Raw genomic sequence first — 27097 nt, forward strand, 5'->3', positions numbered from 1 at the left:
AGCGCTGAGTAAAGGACGGCGGGTCTTGTGCTGCTGCAGAGTAAGCAAACAGAGCAACATCTCCAGGGCGCGAGAGCACGCACACACATACACGCACTCGCAGACTCACAATTACTCACTCGCACTCGTAAGTTACACAGACGTATAGTACGCAGTTATACAGACATCAGTAAAGTACAGTACTAATACTATTATTGTACTGCATACATATGCATAAATTCCTTTGTGCATACTTGGATAGACAACTTGGAATTGTGAAATTTTCAAGTTTATTCTTAAAAAAAGTGGAAAGGAATAGCACTCAACATTGAAATTACAACTCTGAAACTGTTAATGGTAAACATTGACTTTAAAGCAAATAAATTACGTTAATAAGTTAAAATTCCTGCATTACATGATATTTGTAGAGACAGGTAACATTAAGTATGATTATCCCATCAAGCTTTGAATGGAACATCAACCATTGAATGTTGAATTTCACAATGCTTTGACTTTACTTTGATCTTGACTCATTTGATTGTCAAAAGTTACCAAAAAAAGTTGTTTTACACACACTACTGAGGCTTGATCAAAATGACAGTAAATTTGTGAAATATTATTTTTGAAAATGACGGTTTTCTATTTTAATATATAATAAAAGGTAATTTATTCCAGTGATGAAAAAGCAGAATTTTTAGCATTATTCCCCCAGTCTTCAGTGTCACATGATCCTTCAGAAATCAGAAATTCAGAAATCTAATATGCTGATTTTCTGCTCAAGAAACATTTCTTATCACTGTTGAAAACAGATTTTCCAGACCCCCCCCCCCCCTGCATAGTTTGATGAATATAAAGTAACAAAAAGTTACGAATTTAAAAGAAATTAAGAAATTTGAAAAAAAAAACCCATTATAGATGTTATATGTCATATCACTTTTTATAAATTTTATGCATTCTTGCTAAATAAAATAAAAATATTTTATCCCAAATGAAAAAAATATGATAGCTCAATGGCACTTGCTGAATTAAAGGTAGGGTATGCAATTCCAGAGAGGCTAGTAATAGCGAGCTAGCTTTGAAAGCATGAGATCCCATCCTCCCTTCAGAGCGTCTACATGCCTCCTCCTCCTCCTCCAAAACACAACAGTGTCTGCAAAGTGTCAGGAGAGACAGCGTTATATTACCTCATGTCTCAAAGCACATAATGTTTCAATATTAATGAACCTAAACAACGTACAGAGCTCTTGTACCACCTGACTGCTGCAGATTAATTTTGCCGTTGATAATGTTGACATAGAAACGCATAAATCCGAGTCTGAGGATGTGAACATCTCTAGGTAGAATGTCACGGGATGCCATCTCGTAATTACGGTTAAAACATGGCGTAAATGCAGCATAAGCTCTGTGTTTTGGTTCAGGAGGAACTGTAAAAGGTGGCTGCTGTTTTTGCTTTTTATTGACTGTCTGTCTACAACTAGTATTCTATTCTAGTATTCTATTCTGAACATTACCACACCTTTTAATGCCCCCCCCCCCCCCCCCCCCCCCCCCCCACACACACACCCACACACACACACCCACACACACACACAAGTTTGTATAATGCACACACCATATGTTTCAGCCTCTTTCCATCATATCAGCTCAGGGGTCCTGAATTGGCATCACTGTCAAACACATGAGCACACACATTTGCACACACTTTAACTCGCATAGAAACACACACAAATCACATCACATACATCTCGGGCTCCGTCCTCCCCCATCAGCTCAGGGGACCTGACTCGGCACCCAGTATCGCTGTCAAACACACACAAGCGCGTACGCTCTCACACACAAACATCTGCAGCAGTGCTCGGCAGCGATTCAGCCACACAACGCAGTCCAACTTTAAACTGCTTATACAGGAGATCCAGTGCAATTCTGTTTAGGGTCCAGAGGCAGAAGTGAAAGGGGCCATTCATCAAGTCTTCTTTTAGCTTCTTGCTGATGTCTGGCAACTGCAAATGAGACATACAAAAGGTAACAATGTATCTAAATGCTGCAGGACACCGATTTGGTTCCAGACAATCTGCATGTCTCTACAAATGATCAGCAGAGCCTGAGTAAGGGTTTTGAGTAGGTCGCAAAAGTGCTGAATGATCCACTGTGAAAAAGGTGAGGAGAAGTTGAATGTCACCCAAGTATTGATTGACGGAGGGCCATGAGACATTGGTGGCTTAAGTGTTCACTGTATCAGTTGATTGGATATGTGCTAACCCATCATACTTTGAACAACATGAATTCATGTCATGCTTTAGTTTCAGGGACGACACAACCATGGATCGTTCATGGGCCGCCTGATGCATGCTGAACACAACAGTGGCTGGCGTTCCCAGAGTTTGGGTGCACGGGTTTTTGACCACGTTATCTTTTCATGTTTACAAAGGTACGTAACAGGCTACTACTAATGTGATGGTCAATTAGTCATTCAACTTGTGTTCTGCGCATGAGTTTTGACATGTTAAGATGCCGTGTGAAAGATGACGAACAATAGATTGTTGTTACATTTCTAGCTGATACAACAAGCACTTCGGGAAGATTGCAAGGGGCACATTTTTTAAAAGAGTTTTCTTTGGGGCACTTGAAATAAATGGGATCCTTAAGCACATTCCGCTTAGTTTCACACTGCAACAGTCTCTCCTTCTTCTTGCATTGCATCTTTTAAATACTGCAACGTTGGTTGAGTCGTTCCAAATTTGCGCGTTGTATTTTTATGAAGGCAGTTTACAATTTTTACATTTTTACAAAACATTCTGTTGCACTTATAAACTTTGCGTTATGTTTATCAGATGTGCAATTCCTTTCTATTTGGATGTCTTTGTGCCAGAATAATCTCCACAATTTACCATGTTGATAGTCAAAAGTAGTCAACTACATCCCTCAAACTTTGGGAAAAAACGATTGTGTCAAAAGTACTATGTGTTGCCCCCTGCATTTGATGGACCACCCAGGCCTACGTGTGTACTCAAAGCGCTAGAGAACTGATCCTTCTGCCTTCCACTCATTTTGTTACATAACACCTGAATTGATTCAGTAGTCTTGTTCTCATTCACTATGTACATCATTCATTTTAAAGCTGAGGTTTCTACCTCTTGTTGTCGTTTTCAACCACACGTGCTTTCAAAAAACACGTGATTTTTGTTTGACGCACAATAACCCCACCTGGGAAAAACAGTCACGGATCAAATTTCATCTAAGCTGATACAAACACAGTTGGCAGTTTTTGTGTCAACTAAAGTAGCTACTGAGAATTAATTTGAGCTTGTCTATGCATGTGATAATGGCATATAGAGGACTGTGAGGGGCAATTAGTGCAGTGTCATATTCCATATAAGAGCAAAATCCCTCATTCTACATCCCAAGGTTCCTGTGCGCCAGAAGGCCGACTGTAATTCATTCTTGACGTCCTTGCCAACTTAAGCAGAACTGGTGCCAGGAGGCGAGGGTTCGCAAGATTAACAGAATGAACGCCCAGTCATGAATTTGAAACGGGAGACAGAAAGAGATAAAAATGAGAAAGAATGTAATCTACTGCAATCTTGGCAGACGAAAACAGTAAAGAGGGAAAACTCCTCCAGTCATAGGTGGATTTTTTTTAATCATAATGGAAAGGGTGGTGGACTGATGTTTTGCAAGGGTTAGTATTTTGATATTTCCCTGTCTTGAGATAAGTAAATTATTTTGGCTTGTTCATTAATATTATTATTAATTAAAGTGTTTTATATATATTATTTTAATATATATATATATATACACAGTATACATTAGGGATGCTGAACGAAATGAACATTTTGGCCGATACCGATAAATCTTTATATTTGATAACCGATATATTGGCCGATAAATCTAAATCCAAAGTTTGATATAATTTTTGAGAGCCTGATTATAAAAACAAAAGTCTCACCTGTAAAAGCCATGTCCCAAACAAACAATTATAATGTTCTCATTATAATTTTACGTAGCCGATATGACAGACTTGTTTCACTTTTTGAAGTGATTCCAATCATATTTCAAGCAATTCAAAACCATCATGTTGAACAGTGCACATCTAAACAGTGCACATTTCAGCTGAAGGAAATAATCCATTATTTATCGGCTTTAATATATTAGACAAATGTTCTTATCGGGCCGATAACATAAACTTGATAACATAAACGTAACTTGAAAACATAAAAAATTAACCGATATCTGCCGATAACGATATGGTGACCGATATATTGTGCATCCCTAATTTATATATATATATAATCATAGGTTTAGAGGATTGCATTTCTAAAATAAGTACTCAGTAATATTAATTACATTACTATAGAGTTAGGGTTAGTTTGTAATTATGCATAATGTACTGTTATTACTATAGCAAGTAAATGAAGTAACGTGTAACTACGTCACCTTAAAATAAAGTTTTACCAACTAACATTTATACTTTCAGAAGATGTTTTGAATATACTTCTGCAGGTTATTTAATAGGAACTTTGTTAATTTTTCACCACATTATTCTGTTACGGTATATTTCTTTTTTTGTTTTAGTGTTCTGTTGAGCAAACACCCTTTTTCTTTTTAATTGTCTTAAGTTAAGTGAAGCCGGCTACATTTTCTTCATTTACATTGCTGCATCACACCCATTAAAGGATTGAGCTGCAGCTTCCCGATGAGGCTAGAAATGATCCACTCGCCCAGAGGGATCGTGCCTATAAAGGGTTCTGGACGAAGTCCAGAGCATCACTCAGATGCTATAAATCAGCAAAAGCCCCTATAAATAGAGATAGAGGCTGTAGTGTAGAGAATTTAAATTTTTTTTGAGAGACCACTCGCTTGCTACTGAAGCATCATTCCATCAGCTACAGATTTCTCAATAAAACAGACCAAGATACACTTAAGGTTCCCACCTATTTTGGAAGCGATGCCAGTTTTGGAAGCAGCCTGTTAGCGCAGTTAGCTTAATTAGTTGTGCAGCGGCTCTCACAGGTGCGCCCCAGCTCTCCAGAGTCCTTTACTCTTGTATCAGTCTCACTCTGTGGAGCCATCTGGCCAGCCTATTGTACACCAGCAGAGTAGTCCCACAACACCGGTGTTGTTTGCCTTGGTTGAGCAGAAGCAATCTGGAATGCAAAAACATGCAGCGTATTAGAGAATCACGGTTTAAACTGAGTTACATCTGAAACTAACGGTGCCTGAAGGTAGCCGTGCCCCTCCTGATTATTCATAGCTGGAAAGCATGGGTTGATATTTTTTTGGGCAAATTTCCCAGAACAAGCTGTTTCACGCTAACTTGCATATATTGCAATATTCCTTTTCCATCTATAAACTAACACTCATGCTTGTGTACTCAGTATGACCTTGGAGACACTGTGCGCAGAAAGATTGATTAAAAATAATTGCTTTTTTTTTACAGTGACCACAACAGTTAGTTGCACACGGACAAATTGCATTGCATTGTAATATAAACTAAGTGTAATGCAATGCCAAGTGATTGTAGACCTTCTAACTGGACAACCAGAAAGCGTATACAAGTCATTGCCTAAATTACCATTTAAAAGTCTGGGGTCAAAATGACTTTTTAAAAAATATTTATTTAAATGAATACCTTCATTCAGCATTACACTGATCAAAAGTGACATTAAAGAAATGTATAGATTTTCATTTTAAAAGTAAATACTGTTCTTTTGAACTTTCTATTCATCAAAGAATTCTGAAAATAAAAAATCACTTTCCCACAAATATATGACGCAGCACAACCATTTTTTAAATCATTGATAATGATAAGATATTTTCTTGAGCTCTAAATCATATTAGAATAATTTCTGAAGGATCATGTGACACTGAAGACTGGAGTAATGATGCTGAAAATTCTGCTTTGCTTGGATTAAATTACATTTTAAAATACATTAAAATATACTAAAAGTCCTTGTAAGTAAATTTAAGTTTTTTTTTTTGTATCATCTTTATAATTTAAAACTATCATTTGTGAAACGTTTTGCTCCTGCTATCTCTCTTTAAAATAAAATTCACCACGCTGGATATTTATTGACATTCATACATTTTTAAGTGTGGCTTAAGTGTCCAAATACTTTTTTGCGGCCACTGTTATATGGCTATTTTGTGGCGTGTCAAGAGTTAAATGTCTCTCGCCTGTGTAGTCTTACATGTGAAATGAGACTTGGGCTATTAAGGTCTACAGTTTGTCTATAGTATTTCACAGACCTGCCCATACCGAAGCAGACTGTCTATCACCTTAGCAACACTCTCACGGACTCTCACAGTCTTAGGGACTCTGCGTTTGACACAGACCTGGCTGTGCTTTCCTGCTGTATGCGATCAATAGGTCGGAGAGTAATGGAATGGCTCCATTGATTTTATGCAGTCCAATTCACTTACAACGAAATTATGCTTTCTATAAACAAATGGGTTTTAATATTTACACGGGGCATGGGTTTTTAGTTTTACCCGCATTGATTCTTTAAATACTAGTTTGTTTATGGCCTGGTTATGAAAATGGGTCAGGTGGTAATTTTAACATTGAAACTGCTGCATGTTGGGGGGCATTTATTGTTTTGCTTCATTATAGTTCACCCAAAAACTTTATTTTTAATTCTGTTTGATTACCAACATTCTTTAAAATATCTTCTTTGGGACTATAAACTCATACAACTTGAGAGTAAGTGATGATCATTTTAATTTTTTCAGCTTATAAATCACCTTTCTGGGGTTTTAATGTACAATCTTTGTTGTACAAACTTTTCGAGTTATGTTTAGGTAATTAACAGGAGAAAACGCTCATCTTCTTTGATGATTATTAAGAAAAGTAATAATCTAATACTCACAGAAGTACATAAAGACAACCTCTGGCTATTGTTTCAAGCATGGTCAGGCTCAAATATGATCTCCGCCCTCAGAACTCCGCCGTCATTCACAAAGTTCCAAACATTCCGCAGACTTATAAAAAAATATTTTGGCTAATTTGATTATGCTTTTATAACCACCAAGATGAATGTAGTACTTTCATTTTCTGTTTGACACTTGTTTGCCCAAAAAATACAATATATATTTTTTGTTGGATAGAATTCACATCATGCAAAAACCATTGCTAGAGCTTTTATGAAGTTGGACTTTGATTCAAAACCTTATATATCCCTTGGGACAACAATCCCATGTAAGACTCCTCATGCAATGACTCCAGGCCGCTAGAGAGCGCTGTCTGCCCTCTCCTGCAATGACTCTCCCAGCCACTAGGTGGCACCACCTGCTGCTTTCTGTAGGGAAACTGTCAGGGTGCAATTGGAAAGCAAGAGCACACCGTGTAATAAATCATCGACACATCTCTGGGTTCCAATGATTCCTCTCAGGGGCTGGAAGTCTAGGCTCGAGTAGGAGAGGTGCTGGTGGAGACTGAGACTAGGCTGGTAGGACTGGAGCAGCTTGAGTGGACTGGGTTGCTGGGACTGGAGAGGCTTGATGAGCAGTCCTAACTAAAGAGTTCACAACAGGTGGTTCCACCTAGTGACTGGGAGAGTCATTGCAGGAGGGAGCAGACAGCGCTCCCTAGCGGCCTGGAGAGTCATAGCAGGAGTGAGCAGACAGCGCTCCCTAGCGGCCTGGAGAGTCATAGCAGGAGTGAGCAGACAGCGCTCCCTAGCGGCCTGAAGAGTCATTGCAGGAGGAGTCTTACACCCCTAAGGAATTTAGTGTATAATTATTTACTAATGGAAGCATTTTACATGTTTAAAAATGAGTGAGAACAAAAGTGTTGTTTCAGTTTGTCCTTTGGCAGATTGTTTAGTATTTCTGTCCTTTTCTCTCTAGTGACGTTCCCTCTGTAGTAGACATGCTGCGTGTACAGATACTGTGTGGTGCTGAAACTTGATCTAAGGAGCCCTTGTGTTGTTGCACACTGCCCCTAGTGGACAAGAGCAAAAAAATCATCCGCTTAAAGGAAAAGTGTTTAGATAAGCCACTGATGCACTTTTATTGCATGCTTTTAGATCACATTCACGTTTGAAACAAAAAGACATAAAAATAAAACTGTCCTCATTTATGCATTTAAGTAAAAAAAAAAAAAAAAAAAAAAAAATCCCTTTAATATTAGGGAGTCAAGAGAGAATTAAACCTCTTACCCTTGATCTTAAACTATCTAGTCTTTGGGTCTGATAAGTCTTGTTTTGTTGCATTATTTAAATTCATGTTACCAAATTTCATTATTATCTATGACATTTCTGTTGCTTTCCATAGGAAAGATTCCCTGTTGGAGAGAGACTATGCTGAGCTTGCAGTTGGTGATGAAATATTAACTCATGGCGGATATTTTAAGACTTCTCATATCTCTGGTAGGTTACAAGATTCATGCTGTACCTAACATCAATACAGCTTACATCACTAGACTCAGCAGGAGACACAGTCATATACATTTATGATGGAGGTTATAAATCTGAGGAGGTTTATGATTACAGAATGACAGAAAAACTGATGAATGGTTGGAGTTTCAACTCAGCCGGTCTCTGGGAAATCCTTTCCCTCTTTACCATATTCTTTCCCATAGCGGCACGTTTATTTGTTTTTGTATTTGTTAATATAACTTCCCCCGTGTATTTACTCTTAACATCTCAGTGATTAAGGTGATAAAATACAGATTTTTTTTTTTTTTTTTTACAGAAAATAACTGACACATGCAGCTAAATCCAACAGTATGTGGCATATCTGTGGTAAACAAACAGCCGGTTAGGGCAGTGTGAGGGAATATGACTCGACCTCCCTCTGCTTCACCAGTTTTCCATCTCTCAGGGTGGAGGGTGTGGCTCACGAGCCCGTGTTCTTGGATCTGAGTCCAGGCCATATGGCAACTGAACACTTGGGAGCTGAAAGGAGATTTGAGGAGATTTGAATACCGTCATTAGTGAAGTGTTGCATTATAAAATAAAATAGGTTTTCTTTTTATAAACAAGATTACAAGCAGCTATACCAGTATGTTCTTTCCAGGATAGGGCATAATTATAAAGTATACATTATAGAAACTGTCAGAGTATATGTTTTGCAGATAATAATAATAATAATAATCATACAATATGATGTAGCTTGTGGTTTCAGAATTGCAAACCAATGCTTTAAAGCATTCTGGGTAAAATGTACCCCCCCCCCCAAAATGAAAAGAATAAAAATGACTATTATTTTTAATATGTTTATTATTTTGTATTTTATTATATTATTGTATATATTATTTATATATGTATATTTATATGTATATATAGGCCTATATTGCATTGTGACTTTTTGTCATAGCAATTAAGGACAGCAGAAGATTAATATTTAAATAGTTTATAAATCGTTCAAGTACGATTGTAAGTATAAATCATAGTAACATTCGTTGTACTAAATTTAATTTAATTACAAATGAAATTTTATTAAAAACAAAGAAACATTACAACCGAATCAGATGATTGTAATGTCAATTTGTCATAAAAATCAAATAAGTAAATAAATAAATAATAAAAAAGTTACTTAAAATAGTCTGCTTTCTATATGACCCAGGCATTTATTTGTGAGATTCACCCATACAACCAAAAATATGATCTTGTTAGACAGTGAAAATATATGTGCATTATATTTCAGATCAGCCTTTAGAGGGCATCTATTCTCTCCTCTTCAATGAAACATTACCTCATTATATTTCAGGGCATTGCCTTTAGAGGGCATCTATGCTCTCCTTTTCAATGAAACATTACCTCGGGCAGCACCAGCACACAGAGGGATTGAGATTTCCAGAATTTCAATTCTGTATTTGTAGCCTTATAGCAATGCTTAAGTAAAATGAAAAGCTAGAATATATTTTTTTTATAGCCTATGCAAATAGATTCCTGACCCCATTGAGTGTCAGTCCACATTCATATAAATGATACAACTGAAAGATTCAGTCGAAAAAAACAAAAACAAAACTGCATTAGAAAGGAATCATTCTTTACTCTGGAATGCAGTATAGCTACTGTAATATGAGAGCGACACAAACATAATATTCTATGAATAGGGCGAATTAGGAATGATTTGCTGGCGAACAAAATCTTTCGCATAACCTAACCATAGGTGTCATATTTGATCCCGCACCTCCCGCTCCCTGTCATCTATTCCCGTCTCTTCTGAACATTCTGTCCTCCTCTTATTGTCACTTAGACACACAAATTCTCTCTTTCTCACCTTCCGCGCCCAACTCTCTAGAGCTTATGCCAATATACATTGACAGTCTTTATACGCCAGCCTTGTCTATATCATCCTCTTAGACACGCATACAGTTCCCAATGTATTTTGCTCCCAAAGAAATGGCTATTTTTAGCACAGCCTCATCACTGTGGAAAGTGCAGAGGACTATACGCTGAGCACTTAAAGCGGAATGAAATCAAAGATGCCACCAGGCACCTTTCCCTGAATGGTTTCAAGCTACCAACCTTTTCCTCTGGATGAGCTAATAATATCGACATCAAAAAGCTCCTAGTGTTCTGAAACACTGCATTGCTGTCATTATTTCCTTTTCTAAAATTATCTGCAAAATAGTAGCTCTGAGCAACTCTATGACATTTAGACAATGCACGGCAACATGGAGATCCATTGAAAGGAACAAGCAACACAGCTTTCGGGTTTCATATATCATCTTCATTGTTGTATTTGCTTTAAGACAGTATTGATCATTTGGAAGGGTTATGCATGTCTCCGTCCATAGATTGTCCACTGGTGGTGCTTGTAAAGTGCATCTTTTACATCCAGTAACACTGAAGACATTTTGTTTTTCAGTGCGTTACATCCTAAAAACATGGTTGCGTTATAGTGAATATTATAGACCGGATCACACTAACAGGAATGTAAAACATTCAGTGTGTTGGGGGTTGTCCTTTATAGCCAGAATGGGTTGAAATAGACTACATTCAGCTCTCTGCCAATTGAGGTGTTTGTATAAGTCTAGACTCCCTTGGTCTGGCCGTTGAGCACAGGCTATAGGGTCTGGAGAGCTTTACACACACACACACACACACACACACACACACACACACACACACACACACACACACACACACACACACACACACAGTATTGCATAACTAAGCAATATGAGAGACTTTTTCTTTCTTTCTTTGCAGTCTCAACAACATGGGATGGACAGATGCAGGGCTTGTCTCAATCCCAGCAGCCTACTCATATACTCAAGGCCAAAGGCAATCAAAGCATGGTACAACATGTTCTTGCAACTTCACTGTATTTTAAACCTATATCAAAATCTCACAACAGTAGTACCTGTTTATGCTTCAAGTCAACATGGAATCGAAATATTTACTTTCGTAATAAAGTTCCTGGATTTATTGTGCATGATTCAACAATGAGAAAAAAAATTGGCCTCTGAAATGATGTTCCTTTTCTGCAACGTGCATTGGGTAACATTAACCAATAGGCCGCAAAATAGGTATTTAGGCGTTGTTTTGGCAAATTCACAATCAGATTTGGATCTTTTCATATCAAGTGCCAGCCTATATTTCCCCCCATTGCATCACATTACTAAAGTAAAATGGGTTGTGAATATTGTTTCATGTTGACTTAACATTAAACATCGCTTAAAAGTTAAAAATGATGTTATTAGTATTTAATTTTATTTAAACCAAATTCAATTCAATTGGTGTAAATCTGTGTGATAAATGTAATATAATTAATAATACAGCTTTATTGAAAGGTGGTTTTATGGTTATATAGTTTTGATTGAATTTGGCCTTTAAAGGGATAGTTCACCCAAAAATTTAAATTAGCCCATGATTTACTCAACCTGATGCCATCCTAGATGTATATGACATTCTTCTTTCAGACGAATATAATCGGAGTTATATTAAAAAAAGTCCCGGCTCTTCCAAGCGATATAATGGGAGTCAATGGGTATATTTTTCTGGAAGTCCATCAAAGCGCATCGATCCGTGATAAAAGTGCTCGAATCGGCTTTTGGCGTAAGTTGACTTGCGTACGGCCATCTGCCGGAAGCTAGTTATTTTAGTCGATAAAGTTTTAAATATGGATCTTTTTCTAACACGAACGCATCGCTTCTCTTCAGAAGGCCTTTATTAACCCGCTGGAGCCGTTTCGAGCACTTTTATCACGGATGGATGCGCTTTATTATAACACTCCCATTATAACGCTTGAAAGAGCCAGGACATTTTTTTATATAACTTTGATTGTATTCGTCTGAAAGAAGAATGTCATACACCTAGGATGGCTTCAGGGTGAGTAAATCATGGGCTAATTTTCATTTTTGGGTGAATTATCGCTTTTTCTCTCCCCCTGTCATTTTTTAAAACAAAAACAATGTGAAGACAAACAAATTGATTGCATAAGTTCATGTACATCCTTCTAAACCGTGGCAATGCATGGACTGATTATAAGATGCTGACAAATATGATTTTGTGACATTCAATGCTGTCATTTAGCCTTTCAAATGACATTTAGAAAAACAACACACAATGCAAACGTAATGCGAGAAGCTAGTGCACCTGCAAGCTAAGCAATGACTGCGGTTTTCCAGTGTTTCACAGACGTGGAAAAAAGAAGGCTTCAAAGAGGTACTGTTATAGCCCTGACATTTCACACAGCCAGGCCTAGCACCAAAATCACAATATATGTTATTGCCACACATTAAATATGAAGTTACAATGACAACGTGTATTAGGATGATACATCAAAAGCATACTGTCCAATGTCATGCATAGAAAACCTGCTGTTTGCCTGCATTAAAGCTGAAGTGTGTAATTTCTGCTCTCCTAATGGAATTACCAAAATGATATTTTCAAAACAGACCTTCCAATCTGCCATTGCTCAGACAGAAAGAGTTTCACACTAATATCACACCATTGGTTGAGTCAATTTTGTGGTGTTGGGCTGCTTAAACAGAGCAAAGATTTGAAAGCACCACAGTGTTTTGGGGAAATCAGTCCATGAAGGGATTAATTACAGCTTAGATCAAATGAATTATTTGAACATAAAAAAAAATACACACTTCACCTTTAAAGCATCCAAACAAGTTTAGAACATATCTTAGGCACTGGCTATGCACCGTATGGCGACATTCAGTTTCATACACTTTGTTAAACCAACCCCAACTGTGCGCATTGCAGTGATGTCTATACTCTGAATTAAAACAAGATGACATAATTAGCAGCAGCTGTGAACGCAGTATCTGCTTCTAAATGAGCAGCATCAGCACAGTTTGCTAAAAAAATTATATTAGAGAGACGAAGACAAAGGCACCTGCAGCCCAGGTGAGAAACTGAAATAGATGTGGGTGAGAAACCTTCTAAGGGTGCACAGTCATGTGCCACATCAAATAATAGAGCCAAATCTTCAATCCATCCACAAACTGTTGAATTTTGTGTCTAAAGAGAAGCATGAAACCAATAAGATGCTCGAGATAATGGCTATACTTGATACAATATAGTGGCTATACTGCCTTAATAACGGCTATACTTGATAATATACGTTTGAGGAGAGGATGCAGCAACTGTGGCTGGAGCCAGAACTTTTGTAGAAGGTCAATCAAAAGAAGACAATATTGACTTACATAGTTTCCAAAAGCTCTCTGCTGATTCATTGTTAGCGATAAAACAGTCTTTAATGCAAGAGACAGGAGACCTGTGTAAGCCTGTATATCTAGATTTCAAGGTCACCTGAAACTAAGACAATCAATGTCCCAGCAATCAATGCCCTAATGCTGTGCTGTCTGTCCAAATGCAATGCTGAGTGTCTTTTTATAGATTCACTTGCAAAACAAAACCTGAAAAAAGCACCTTTGGATCACAACAAAACAGATAAAAATAGATGAACCTGTATATATATATGTATATTTACAGACCAAGATACATATTGTTGTAATATCTAGCTAAGTTTCTGTATATCACTTTCGTTTGAGCTGAAAATCCATGCCATTAACATTCAGGATTGAGGCCATGCAACACTATAATACCAGTGTTTTTTCTCGATCCAAGCCAGTAAAAGAAAAGACAAAACATCTAACACGCTCTATCAACACCTGAAAATGATTTCAAGATGATAGACAAGCCAGTGATTGAAAATAATCGGACATCATTGCTACAAATGTGCTAGGGGACATTTAAGTGAACTACAATATGGCTCATTAAGTGGCAAAGTTATTTGAATATCAACTATATTTTGGACTATCTCTGCAGCTCGCAGAATATATACACTAAACCGTATCCTCTTACACACAATACATCAAGCATTTTTTTCTCTGTGGCACTAGGGTGTTATTTTGCTGATTTTTCATTTAGCATGTTCTGTATGCTCTTTATCCTGAAGAACTGCAAATAAAAATGGTTAAAAGGTGATATGAGATGAGAAAGGAAAAGCCATTGAACAACAGTGGACACAGACACCGTAGACTAAAAATAACATAAAATATGACATGTAGAGACATTCATCTTGTCTTCAAAAGCTTTGCAGAAGGATTATCAAGGAGTAGATACAAGTGTTGTCCATACATATGTATATGCCGTTTCAACATTCCCAGCTGATCACTATAATAACGCTAAAATAATAGACTACCGTCTTGACTCTATGTGAATATTGGTGTTCTTAACAAGCAGCATCAGAGTGGATGAAACTTCTGTGAGTATTCTTTGTATCGTATGCGTGAACTGCGTGTGACGGCAAACCTTTTTAACAGCAGATGAAGCACACAAATGACGTTTCTTTGGCGAAGCTCGGCTTTGAGAGTAAGATGTTGACTGAAATATATTGACACTCATGTGCTGTTTATTTGTGTTCCACAGTTCCGTATAAATACTTGGCTCCCGCTCCGGATAAGATGTTAGATGATGTAGATGACTCCATGCAAACTCTGATGAATACTTAGATTGTGGACTGATCTGGATGTACGGTTTCAATGAGGTATTGGAGATCGGAAATCTCAAGTTAATAACAATCCTCCTTCGAACGCGGCTCACTAGTCCTTTTTAAATTCAAGTTGGAGCTGCTCCCCAAATGACTAGACATCTGTCAGCATTTTTTTTATATTAACATAATTTGTATTGGCTAAAGTGCAATTGGCTGTCTTGAGGTTCTCGTCCTGAATGTCCTCGTTGCTGTTGTTGACACCTTCTTGGATCTCAATGTAGTCGGACTTGCTTATGGTGGATCCACTTCGACTTCCCTTCAGCTCTTCTTGGGAATCGGCTTTGAGGGCGCTAACCTGGAGATACTGTGCTTGCTCTTCACCTTCGGTTTCTCGATGGTAGAAGTAGTTGAAGTTTGAGACGATGACGGGCACTGGAAGGGCAATGGTCAAGACGCCAGCGATGGCACAGAGAGATCCCACAATTTTTCCTCCAATGGTTGTGGGCACCATATCTCCATAACCAACGGTTGTCATTGTAACCACAGCCCACCAGAAGGCATCCGGGATGCTGTAGAACTGCGACTCGGGTTCGTCAGCTTCTGCGAAGTAGACAGCGCTAGAAAAAAGGATAACTCCGATGAAGAGGAAGAAGATGAGTAAACCTAATTCTCTCATGCTGGCTTTGAGTGTCTGGCCAAGAATCTGAAGTCCCTTTGAGTGACGGGAAAGTTTGAAGATTCTGAAGACTCGAACGAGTCTTATAACCCTCAGAATGGCAAGAGACATGGCTTGTTGCCCTTGCGGCTCCTCCGCTTCCGCTTTCTCCGCCAGCTCCGTTCCCAGTGTAATGAAGTAAGGAATGATGGCCACCACATCAATCATGTTCATTATGTTCACAAAGAAGCTGGCTTTACTAGGGCAGGCAAAAAAGCGCACCAAGAACTCGAAGGAGAACCAGATGATGCATAGCGTCTCTAGAATGAAGAAAGGGTCTGTGAAGTAGTTGGATTTATAAATGGTTGTGAAGTTACTGCCGGGAATGGGAATGTGAATCTCCTCCTCATCGCTGTGGAAGATGGGCAAGGTTTCCAGGCAGAAGCTGACAATGGAGATAAGGATGACCATGACGGATATGATCGCTATAATCCTGGCTGGCCCAGAACTTTCTGGATACTCGAACAACAACCAGACCTGCTTCTGAAACTCATTTTCAGGCAACGGCCTCTCCTCTTCCTTGATAAAACCCTCGTCCTCCCTGAATATCTCAATCGCTTCATCTCCGAGCTCATAAAAACGAATCTCCTCCGAGAAAACGTCCAAAGTGACATTGGCGGGTCTCCGCAACCTTCCGCCCGATTGATAATAATAGAGGATAGCGTCAAAGCTGGGTCGGCTTCTGTCAAAAAAATACTCGTTCCTCAGCGGGTCAAAGTACCTCATGCGCTTCTTGGGGTCCCCCAGTAACGTTTCGGGGAATTGCGAAAGGGTCTTGAGCTGCGTCTCGAAACGCAGACCCGAGATGTTGATGACCACTCGCTCACAGCAGTCCTGCTCCGTTCCGGGGTCATAGTCCTGAGGAAGACCAGGGTGTGCTGCCGCCTCATCTGAGGGGTCGCCCGTGGCCACAGTCATAATGCAGGAGGGTGAGGCCTGCACTGTTCACTGAGGCAGGGCACCACAGGGTGGGAAAATGCAGGGTGGGAATCCACACAGAAGGGGGCTTGACACCGTAGAGCACTAAGGGCCACAGCGTGCTACTGGATGGGTCGACTGAAAGACAACAAAGACAACATGCAATATTAAAGACAATATCTTTAATATTGTGTCCCTGTAAAAAAATTATAGGATAAATAAGTTATTACAACATATGTTTTAGCAGTGGTTTAACTAATTCAAATAAGTTAAGCAATAAGTTATACAAGATTCAACTAATTTTTTAAGTCAGTTTAATGTAATTTAAGTTGAAATGACTTAAACATCCAAGTTAATTGCTCTTAAAAGTTGCTTTCTGCAACAAAAGAAGGGTGAATACAGGTAAAGTGATACGCTTTCTGATAATGTGTCATGCGCCAGTGTACAAATAGGATGCAAAACATTACAATTAATATTTAGTAGTTTTTTTCTACTGCATTGGACTTTGCCTACTTTCAATCTAAAGGAAAAAAGAACTAAGAGAAGTTATGGATAAAATGTTTATGATGACGTTTCTTGAGCTGAAACAGGTAAATCTTCTGCATTTGAATTATGAATTATGTTTATCATAGTACAAGTATGTCCCTAGTATAGTAATGATGAGAGATACCACACATGCCATAAAAAATAGCAAAGCGTAGGCAAAAGAAGATCTAAAAATATAGCGCACAATTTTTATAGAACAGCATGTTTAGTTATACATTCACATCCGAAGCAGTTCCTTGGTCTTCTTAAAGAACCACAACATAATGAAACTCTGCGTCAAGCCGTGTCAGTTCTGTCGGGTGTTCGGCAATGGACACATATCCATTGACATAAAACTGCATCTCTCACAGTGCTGTCATATAAAAGAGGCCCTTCTCTATGAGACATGCACATCCTACTGTACATAACTATGCTGCATCCATACAGTGTGTGCAAGCGTGTCCCCCATCCCTTACTCCTCCTTTTCCATGAAATACCCGGACATTCAAAGAACCGCATATTGCATGCTGTTCGGACATATTTGCTGGAATGTTGCTTGTCCCAAACGGTGCCAGCATGCTTTAAAATATTCAGCAGAAGCAGCCTATGAAATATTAAACTGCAAGAAAATACATTTTAGGCTAAACAAGACTTTGTGGTCCCTCTATCTTTTTACTCTTCAGATCCCACCACATTATATAATACATGATATGATGTATATCTGTAGATAATCAAACAGACATACACATAGCAAATAAATGAATAATAAAGCTTCCATATATTGAATAGTCCAGAGTACATAATCAGAACTGAGACATTTTACCTGCTTGGATAAACTTCTAATTCACCCCTGTGGTTCCTCAGGTTCCCAGAAGTCACGACAGCCTTCTCGAAGTGAGGATAGCAATCCGGCGTCTGTGTGACCGATGAAAACGACAAACTCATCTGATTCCTTAAATCCTGACTGCTACTGTCCGCTGTAGCTCTCGGCACACCGGCGTATTGTGCATAACGGGGCAGGCAGGGAGGAGGGGCAGAGAGGTACAGTATGCGGGTGTGTCCTCATCTACCCCAAAGCTTCATCACCGCAGGTTGTTTGAGAAGGGCACGGAGGGAAGAACAGGAAAAAAGCATATGATGCAAAGGAATGATGCAGTCTCTTCATTCCAAATTTAAGGAGGCATTAAGCAGGTCGCCAGAGTCTTTGCTAGACAGGTTGCAACAAACGACAGTAGAGGTGAATGTGAAACATTTGCAGAAGGCACAGGTCAGGCTTGTCCTGTAAGTAAGTAATGGTCTTTTAGTGATCACATCCATTAATTGGACAGGCAATGCGTTAGATTAATGGGAATGCTCTTTGTGAGAGATAAACTACTTATAATTCTGCAACTTATGAGGGCCAATGACAAAGTATGTCTGAGATAATACATTTTTTCTTGAATACGTGATTTAAAAAAAGGTTTCAAACCTATTTCAGTACAAATATATAGATAGACAGATAACACCATATATAATAAGTACATGTAGTTAATATTAATCAGTATTATTTGAGTAAGTAATGCAACTACATCACCTTAAAATAAAGTGAAACTATATATATATATATATATATATATATATATATATATATATATACTGTATATATGAATAGTCAAGAAGTTTTCTTAGTGTTATTCTATTTGATCTGAACAAAATGTTATTTATTTATTTTTGTCACATGACAGTTAGTTAGACCCCACTGACTTGTTGGGAGACAAAAGTTTTTTTCAAGTAATATTGGAAAATATTTCCCTTTTACAGCTTTCCCCCAAATTACAAATAATTATAAAAGAATATGAGAATATTTTCAGGCTTAATGACCCAAATGACCCCCCACCCCCCACACACTTTTTTTTTAAAAACAATCTCTGGACAGTTTAAAAAAATTATAATTTTCTTCCTTTTAAGCCGCATAAGACTCTAAATGACCATTAACGTCGAGACTGAATGTTCATAAAAGAGGTGTGTTTAAGTAAATGTCTGTATGAATTGTGTTTTTACATCACTGAACCACGAACCAATGTAAAATAAATTATTAATTTTGTAGCATCATCTCTTAATGACACGTGATGACACAATCACAGTAAAATGTGTTGTCTGGTATCCTTAATTTATATATTAATAGTTTTATTCAAGCCAATTTTGTTTTTCATTTGACTAAATCGATCATTAGGTTAAATCAAGGGTTAGATATTGTAGAAAAATGACCCTAAATGAACCAGCTGCACCTTACCACTTTTAAAAATGAATGTAATACAGGAAAAACACAGATTTTATCACGTTGTCATGTTGACATGGGAACAGATGCAAAACATTAAACATAAGAAGCCTGCAGCGACAGACATCTCGAATCTCTTCCTACCTGTCCGTCTACCTCGCTTGCCGACGTCTCAGTAGTTGTGTCATAATGTTCACGCAACAAGCCATTAGTCAGCTAGTTAAAGCGTTAAATGGAATCTGCAGTCAATCGTTGCTGTGCATACCAAAAGACTCTTGGATTACAGTCCGCGCTACCACTCCTCACTTTATCCGCAGAGTGGGCAGTTTAAAGGGGACGCGTCACGCATGGTGTTTCCACGAGCCGCACTGTCAAAATGCTATTCATTTAAACGGAAAAAGAACGTAAAATCTATATTGATATTCTGCAAGACAATACGTGCTCTTTGTTTTGTTATTGTCTCTCACAGTTGCTAGTGGCCAAATATGATGCTTTTTTTTTAAATAACACATTTGCTTTGTCTCCATTTGTGTATTTCCAGATAGTGCAGTGCACCAGATAAGTAGGACGTCCAATTGTATAAATATAGATATATTCTGCATATAGCCTAGCTTGTATGTACCATTTTTTGATGTCAGTGAAATAACTATATGGAATGGTGTACTGTGTTTACTGCATACTGCATACCTGCCCAATTGTGGAATTGGTTTTACAGTATATGTAATTAATATTATGCATGCAGAAATGTGATACTGTATCTGTGTATTCCATGAATGTTGTAAATCTTTATAAGCTATATACACAATATGCACACTTTATGCATAAATTGTATTCCGAACAGCTGCAGAGTAAAATTTTGACCTTTCTGTCTATCCATGAAGCAGAGGTATTTTTACACTGATCGGATATGAAGGTTGAGGCGTGGAAACCACTGACAGAAGACAATACATACAACTTGTCTTACTGCTAACAAAAGGAAAAGATTTGGCCATTTGCTGCAGTGGTATATCAGTAAGGCACCTACTTTTTCTTCCCCAGAGTAGGTGCAGCTCATGCAGCAAAACCCGATTCACCACACTGTGAAAATTTGTTGCATTCCACGTTTGATTTACAAATGATCCACCTATAGATTGCATTGCAAATTAATGATTTGTTATTTGATATCAGTTCAATTTCCTTTACCGCATTGGTTGAATTCTCTGTGCTTTCAAGGGATGATTTTGCATACAAATTGTGCTGAGGGGTTTGTGACAGGCTCATCGCTGTTTGTTTTATAGCCAGAGCCTGCATGTCAATCATGCATACATGTTCAGGAAATCTCTCTGACAGCTGAGACATTATTCATGAGAGAGCCAATACAAAGGAGTGTTCATGGACTTCGCCTTGCATTAGCTCACATGTTTTAATTAAAACTGAGATGTTTGTGTAATTCTGTGCTTGGTGAGATGTGTTCAAGACTGGCCAAAGAAAGGAGACGCAAGCGTGAGCAAAGCCCCATTGATCCTGGGTCAATCTAGAAGCCCTCTCACGGTTACACAAATATACAAGTTCAGTCACAAGGGACAATGCAGTCGATCTGGCTATAGTTGAGTTAAGAGTGGTGGTAAGGGAAAGCTTTTAAGGCTATTAAAACATTGCTCTATATCCTGTCTGCATGTGGTGCTTTGAGCTGAGGAACAGGACCAGGAGTGAAGACAGATTTGCTGCGTTTATCAAATTTCCCTTCATCTTATATTCACTTTAGTTTATGCAGTGATGTAGAGAAAAACAGCGATGCAGAGAAAAACAGATTTTGCCAGTGCAGATGTTATATGGGCCTGTAAGGCTTTCTAACAACAACAACAACAACGCTTTTCAACTTGCTATTAAACAAATATTTTAAGGTTCACTTTGGAAAAAGTTGTACATAAATACTGGAGTTTGTTTACAAGAAAATACTATGCAGTTTAATTTGCTTAAAGTCCACCTGTGGTCAATAATTGTATCCCTTAAAACTCATCTTTGATCACCAAAACTTATTTCAATGTTTTTTCCTTGAAACAAATTCTCCTTGCCTTAAAATAGCTTGAATGTAACTCTACACCCTTGCCTCATTTAGTAGGCTATACGCGGATCTATGAATATGCAAATTAGCCCCACCTCCGCACCAGCACAGAGGTTGACGATCACATGTTGACGTGATTGGTTACAAGGTAGTTTGTGACGTCAGAAACACCAACGATTTCAAACCGCGTTTTTGAGACTGTCTTTGGTTCACTGCAGTTTTAAGGAGAAAATACTCTGCAATTGTGTTGACATGAATTTGCTCATGGTTTGTCTTAAAGCATATTAAACACACACCACGTAGATGAACAACATTAAAAAAAATATTTTCAACTATAGGGGACTTTAAAAGATTAGATTATGTAAAATCAAATATAGGCCTACTCTGATTTGTATGTGATAACAGTAATAATAGCCAATCATCTGAGCGAACTACGAAGTCATAGTCATGTGACAGTTCACAAAACGGAGGAAAAATGAAAGATCTGCTTTGTTGTACATTTTTTGGAAGATGCTTATGATGCTTAAACACTTTACTTAAGTCTCTACTTAAAGGGATAGTTCATCCAAAAATTAAATTTCTGTCATCATTTACTCACCCTCAAGTTGTTCAAAACCTGTACGAGTTTATGTCTTCTGCTGAACACAAAAGAAGATATTTTGAAGAAGGTTGGTAACCAAAAAACAGTTGATGGACCCCATTAACTTCCATAGTATTTTTGTTTTCTATACTATGGAAGTCAATGGGGTCCATCAACTGTTTGGTTAACCATATTCTTCTAAATATCTTCTTTTGTGTTTAGCAGAAGAAAGAAATTAATACAGGTTTGAAACAACTTGAGGGTGCATAAATGATGACATAATTTTCATTTTTTGGTGAACTATCACTTTAAGTGGATTTGAACAGTGTTTTTTTAATGAATCAATTCAATGACACGTATTATGTAAACTCGGACAACAAATGAAAGACTACCTGCTCACATAAAGATCTTTAATCTGTAGAAATGATCACTGAATCAGAGCACAAATCTGAACAATCTTTTGATTAATGGATTCAAAAGACTCGAGTCATAGGGTGACACTGCAGGTTTCTTTGTGTTTGTTGCCAAAACAAGCAAATATTTCAGCATGCATTATTTAACTTGAGTTTTATAATGAATCATTTCATAAATCTTAAGAGTCTGAGTGATTCTTCATTGTTTTTCAGCACTGCTGGAGTTTGAGCCAGGAGGTTGCAGATAGTGGCAGGGATCCAGGACCCAGAATCAGCTCAAGGTCACTTTCTCACTGCAGCAGATCCATCCCAACCTGCAGCGACACACCCCCATACAGAAACGGACAATGACATTACAACTTGTTTAACTGCGTGTAATGGAGAAAAGAAACAAATCTTGCATAATTAATAGCTATATGTCTTGATCCCATATTACAAACACGAATATAATACTGTGTGCAGTCACCTTAAAATCACATTCATATTATCAAGACACAATGTTACATTCTGCCATCATTGGATGGTGGTCCTCTTGTTACTATGGCGACAGGCACCTAGAGCCCCTCCACAGACAGATTGGAGGGGATGAGAGCTGTGATGACATCACATAGACCGAGGAATCACTGGCTTTGGGCCACAGATGTGGTATCATGCTTGCTGGGTTTTCTAAGTGATCCACAACTGAGGCGGAAAGAAAGAGCCATGACTCAGTATTTAATGGTCATCCTCATGAAGCAAGATTATTTTATTTAAAGGGATAGTTCACCCAGAAATGAAAATTCTGTTATTATTTACTCACCCGTATGTTGTTCCAAACCTGTAAGACTTTTGTTCATCAAATCTTTTTGATGAAATCTGAGAGCTTTCTGTCCCTCCATTGACAGCGTACGCAACTACTTTGACGCTTCAAAAAGTTCATAAAGAGATTAAACTAATCCATTTAGAACTGAGCGGTTTAGTCCAAATTTTCTGAAGAGACTCGATCGCTTTATATGATGAACAGATTTAATTTAGGAATGTATTTACATTTAAACATTGATCAGCGAATATAAATAGAAACTCAACCGAACCTGTTTGACGCGTGAGAACAAAAAAGTTTAAATGTGCTGCGTAACACGAGAATGAACCTCATTGGTTCTCGCACGTCAAGCGAACATGCTTGATCTTCCGTTTACCACAACTGATGTGTGAGTTGATGAATGTTTAAATGTAAATAAAAGCCTAAATTCAATCTGTTCATCATACAAAGCGATTGAGTAATAATAATACCTTGTACAAGCAATCAGATTGACTTTACCTTTTTTTTTGCTTGCCAACTGCCCTGCAACCATCCAGGACACCAGAAGACAGAACCAGAGCACAAAACTGTTCACTTCTAAAAGACAGGAGTGAGTAGTGGCTCTTTATTAAACCATTTTGAAGAGCTTCCTTTAATTGATCTTCACTTTTCTCAACTCAAGCTATTTCCCCCATTTATCTGTTATTGTATTGGTCAGTATTGACCAGTGTTGGGGAAAGTTACTTTGAAAAGTAATGCATTACAGTATTGCGTTACAAAGTAACTAATTGCGTTAGTTACTTTAAGAAAAGTAATGCGTTACGTTAGCGTTACTTTTTCTCACCTGGGGTGGGCTTGTTTTTTTTAAATAACAAAAATATTTTTGAGCAAATGTAAAGGCCCTTTCAGACCAAAATTGAAATAATAAGGCTGAAAGAAAATGCTAATTCACGTGTGTACAGTAGAGAGCGCAGCTCAGGCAAACGGTTCCGCTGTGCTGCCATTCTGGATAACAGAAGAAAAGGATGGAGGAATGTGTTACTTTACTAGTTACTTGAAAAAAGTAATCTGATTACGTAACTCAAGTTACTTGTAATGAGTTCCCAACACTGCTATTGACCTTCTGTTCCTGTGGTACATTATTGGACCTCAAACCTTTATTTCAAGTCAAATTTTTTTCTTCTTTTAACTTCGGACCACATGGATCATAAAGTCTTTGCTTTGTTCTCTGTATCATCAAGGGCAGACCTGCAATGTGCTCCCAGAGTCTCCCTTTAATTTCACACTCCATTTCCTGTTCAACCCACAGCCATAAATACCACTGTCCATGGAAAATCCAAGTCCATGTTAACAAAAAAAACAAACATTTTTTTTGATGTAGAGCCATAAAGAACTGTCCTTAAAATTAATATTAACTTGCAACTGAAAGTTCAATTCGCCAGACCAAGATTAGTAGAGTGAAATAATAGGACAATAAGGAAAATTAAGATTTTTTGGTTGCATTATGACATTATTTTTGCATTATGATTAGGCAAATTTTTCACCCAAATTCTCATTACTGTAATGCAAAAAAAATAAATAAAAATTAATAAGAATGTTGATTTAAATTCATCATTAAATTGAATTTATGCAAGATAATTTGTTGCAGTACAGTAATCTTTATTGAGAATCTTATGTAAATCACCATTAAACATAATGGGAAATACAAATAAAAACCATGAGATATTGGCTGGAAAATGTCCTTATTTGTCATAATATACCTTAATGGTCCTTGAAATATTTGTAATGTTAAATGTCTTTAATTATGGTGAAATGTGAAGGGATTTACTCACTATATTGGAGGGAGATTAACCAACACTGTATGCTGCTACGCTTATGAACCATAGCATAAAGATAACAAAGTGGCATGAAATTAGATAACAGATCATATTGCTCTTTAAACCAATTGTGATAAGCGCGCAACTTTTTTTTATAAAGTTAAGGGTGGTTTAACATCTCCGAGCTTTTACACTTTAAGTGGTTATCGTACAGTCCAATCTCCACTGGTTTAATAGCCTGTCAGAGGGAGTTACTGCAGAGCTAGAATGACACACTTCTGGGATCGTGCGTGGCAGAGCGAGACAGAGAGAGAGAGGGGGAAGACCCCAGCCTTTGCAGGAGAGCTTTAGGAGGACACGTATGCTTGTGTGAACAAACACACACATGACATGCATCAGCTGCCCCCCCCGGTGAGATGTGCAGTGCCTCAGCTGTTTCGTTCCAGCAGTGAATGAGTCGTATTATCACACATACACAGGCTGAGGCCTTCGTACACTCATCAAGATCCTCATGTCATTTAATGTTAGAGGATACCTACAGTATTTGGTTTAATAGATGCACAGAAATACTTTCTGCTTCCCTAAAGCTATTTTTATTATAGGGTATTGCTAATGCTAAGTTGTTGCTAAGTGGTTGCTAAGGTGTTCTGGGTAAACACTAAGGTGTTGGTGGTGTTTTGGGTGGTCATTAGGGTGTTGCTAGGTGGTTGTTTAAGGCCCCAATATACGGGCCATGAAGTTCTTTTTCGTTCTTTGCTTAGGGATAAAAATTATTTTGAAATAAGTGACCGGTATAAAGTGCAACACCCTAAAACTTTGTTTGTTTTTTGAGTTCGCTTAAAGTATATCAGGGCCTTTAGGGTGTTGCTTTGGTATGTCATTGCCAGGGTGTTTTGGGTGGTCACAATAGGGTGTTACTAGATGTATGCTATGGTATGGTATGTGTTGTGGTTGCTAGCATGCTCTGGATGGTTGCAAGGTTTTTTTTTTTTTATCTTATCAAGTACAACTAGGAAGTTCAGTTTAGATAAAGACATCGAATTAATTTACAACATGATGCTGCATAAAGTGATGTGAAATAGTAATGTTGTGTACAAAAGTATGTGCTTTCATGTAAAATCCAGAGAGATCATGCAGGTCTGAGGCTCTGTGGGTTGTTCTGGCCAAATCCCAACCATATGGGACCGCTGTCGGTCTGAAACTAGCAGACTAACTCAGTGACTCTTCAGCGGCCAAACACTACTCTGTTGCACTCTAGTATTTGAGAAAATAAGTATTTAGGGTTCAACATGTCTAATTATTCTTTTTGAGCTCAGTTGTTCAAATATTGTTTAAGAGGAATTTAGAAAGATTGTTTGGTTTGGTGACTTTTGTGACTTTTAAAGTTGAGCTTTGTTGGAAGGATTTGCTGCCCCACCTACGCCCTACAGGACCTGGATCATTATAACTTCAGGTTTGTTATTAATAAAAATATATAATTAATATTTTATGTTTCAAGTTTAAACATAATTGTTATCATCTACTTCATCTTTGAGGCAGAGCCTGTGTGAAATTGATTCCATTCTTCTGCGTCTCATTTCCCAGAGAGAAAGGAGTGTTTGGAGACTTAAATCACACTTTAAAAGACTGAATGTCATTGCATTAGATAATAAAACACAAACCTAAAGTCGTCTGCACTCAAATGCAGAATTATCTTCACTTTTCGGAACCATTTTTGATCAGTGTCCTTTAATCAACTGTTGTTTTGATCATTTTTAGTGGATGTATGAAATCAGTTCTCCTAAAGTTCACACGGGTGTCCTAGCAGAGTAACCACAGATGTAGACCATCACATTTAGGCCTGCTATGAACATGAGGTGAACATGATTTCACCAAGTACAACATGTTCCTGGATAAAAGTCTTTGTTGATCCTGGAACAACATCCCTATCAACCAATCATATTTAAGGGACAAGTTTACAGTTCACTGTATGTCAAGTTTAGGCGTATATACTACCAGGGTTAGATGCTTCAACTTTAGTGTCATTCATCGGTCATTTCCCTCTGATTTTGGGATAACTTATCTACATTTTTCGGACAGAAATGTTGTTCCAGGATCAACAAAATATGAACATGTCTGACTTGGCGAAATCACGGTGACCATACACTAACTTTGATTACCAGAAAGT

At 37.9% G+C, this 27097-nt stretch overlaps 2 protein-coding genes across 5 annotated transcripts; one reads left to right on the top strand and one right to left on the bottom strand.

Annotated features, from left to right (window-relative positions):
* The first annotated feature begins 1560 nt into the window (after nucleotides 1–1560).
* Nucleotides 1561–23212, top strand: LOC307007416 (uncharacterized protein). 4 transcript variants are annotated; one of them, XR_013799619.1, is made up of 5 exons: nucleotides 1561–2407; nucleotides 8251–8345; nucleotides 11139–11227; nucleotides 17906–18082; nucleotides 22549–23212. XR_013799619.1 is itself a non-coding variant. In XM_079629449.1 (4 exons), the coding sequence occupies exons 1-4, from the start codon at nucleotides 2310–2312 to the stop codon at nucleotides 22684–22686; spliced, it is 420 nt and encodes a 139-aa protein (XP_079485575.1). In that variant the 5' UTR covers nucleotides 1561–2309; the 3' UTR covers nucleotides 22687–23212. The 4 variants fall into 4 exon arrangements, 3 of the variants coding, with proteins under 3 accessions (XP_079485575.1, XP_079485576.1, XP_079485577.1); XM_079629449.1 differs by lacking the exon at nucleotides 17906–18082; XM_079629450.1 differs by lacking the exon at nucleotides 22549–23212 and having other exon boundaries at nucleotides 17906–18090.
* Nucleotides 14787–18118, bottom strand: LOC307007415 (potassium voltage-gated channel subfamily A member 2). The gene is made up of 2 exons (XM_079629448.1): nucleotides 17865–18118; nucleotides 14787–16654 (listed from the first exon to the last, which is right to left on the bottom strand). Exon 2 carries the CDS (start codon nucleotides 16514–16516, stop codon nucleotides 15035–15037), a length of 1482 nt encoding a protein of 493 aa, XP_079485574.1. The 5' UTR covers nucleotides 16517–16654; nucleotides 17865–18118; the 3' UTR covers nucleotides 14787–15034.
* Nucleotides 23213–27097: the final 3885 nt, after the last annotated feature.

The sequence above is a fragment of the Phoxinus phoxinus genome, assembly GCF_949152265.1.
Source record: "Phoxinus phoxinus genome assembly, chromosome: 11".
NCBI lineage: Eukaryota > Metazoa > Chordata > Actinopteri > Cypriniformes > Leuciscidae > Phoxinus > Phoxinus phoxinus.

What these genes read in the sequence shown, in the direction of transcription:
- LOC307007415 (XM_079629448.1), bottom strand. Translation starts at nt 16,516, where the DNA reads ATGACTGTGGCCACGGGCGACCCCTCAGATGAGGCGGCAGCACACCCT.
- LOC307007416 (XM_079629449.1), top strand. Translation starts at nt 2,310, where the DNA reads ATGGGCCGCCTGATGCATGCTGAACACAACAGTGGCTGGCGTTCCCAG. An exon ending in TAAGACTTCTCATATCTCTG is followed by an intron (nt 8,346 to 11,138) that starts GTAGGTTACAAG and finishes CTTTCTTTGCAG; the next exon opens with TCTCAACAACATGGGATGGA. An exon ending in CCAAAGGCAATCAAAGCATG is followed by an intron (nt 11,228 to 22,548) that starts GTACAACATGTT and finishes ATTGTTTTTCAG; the next exon opens with CACTGCTGGAGTTTGAGCCA.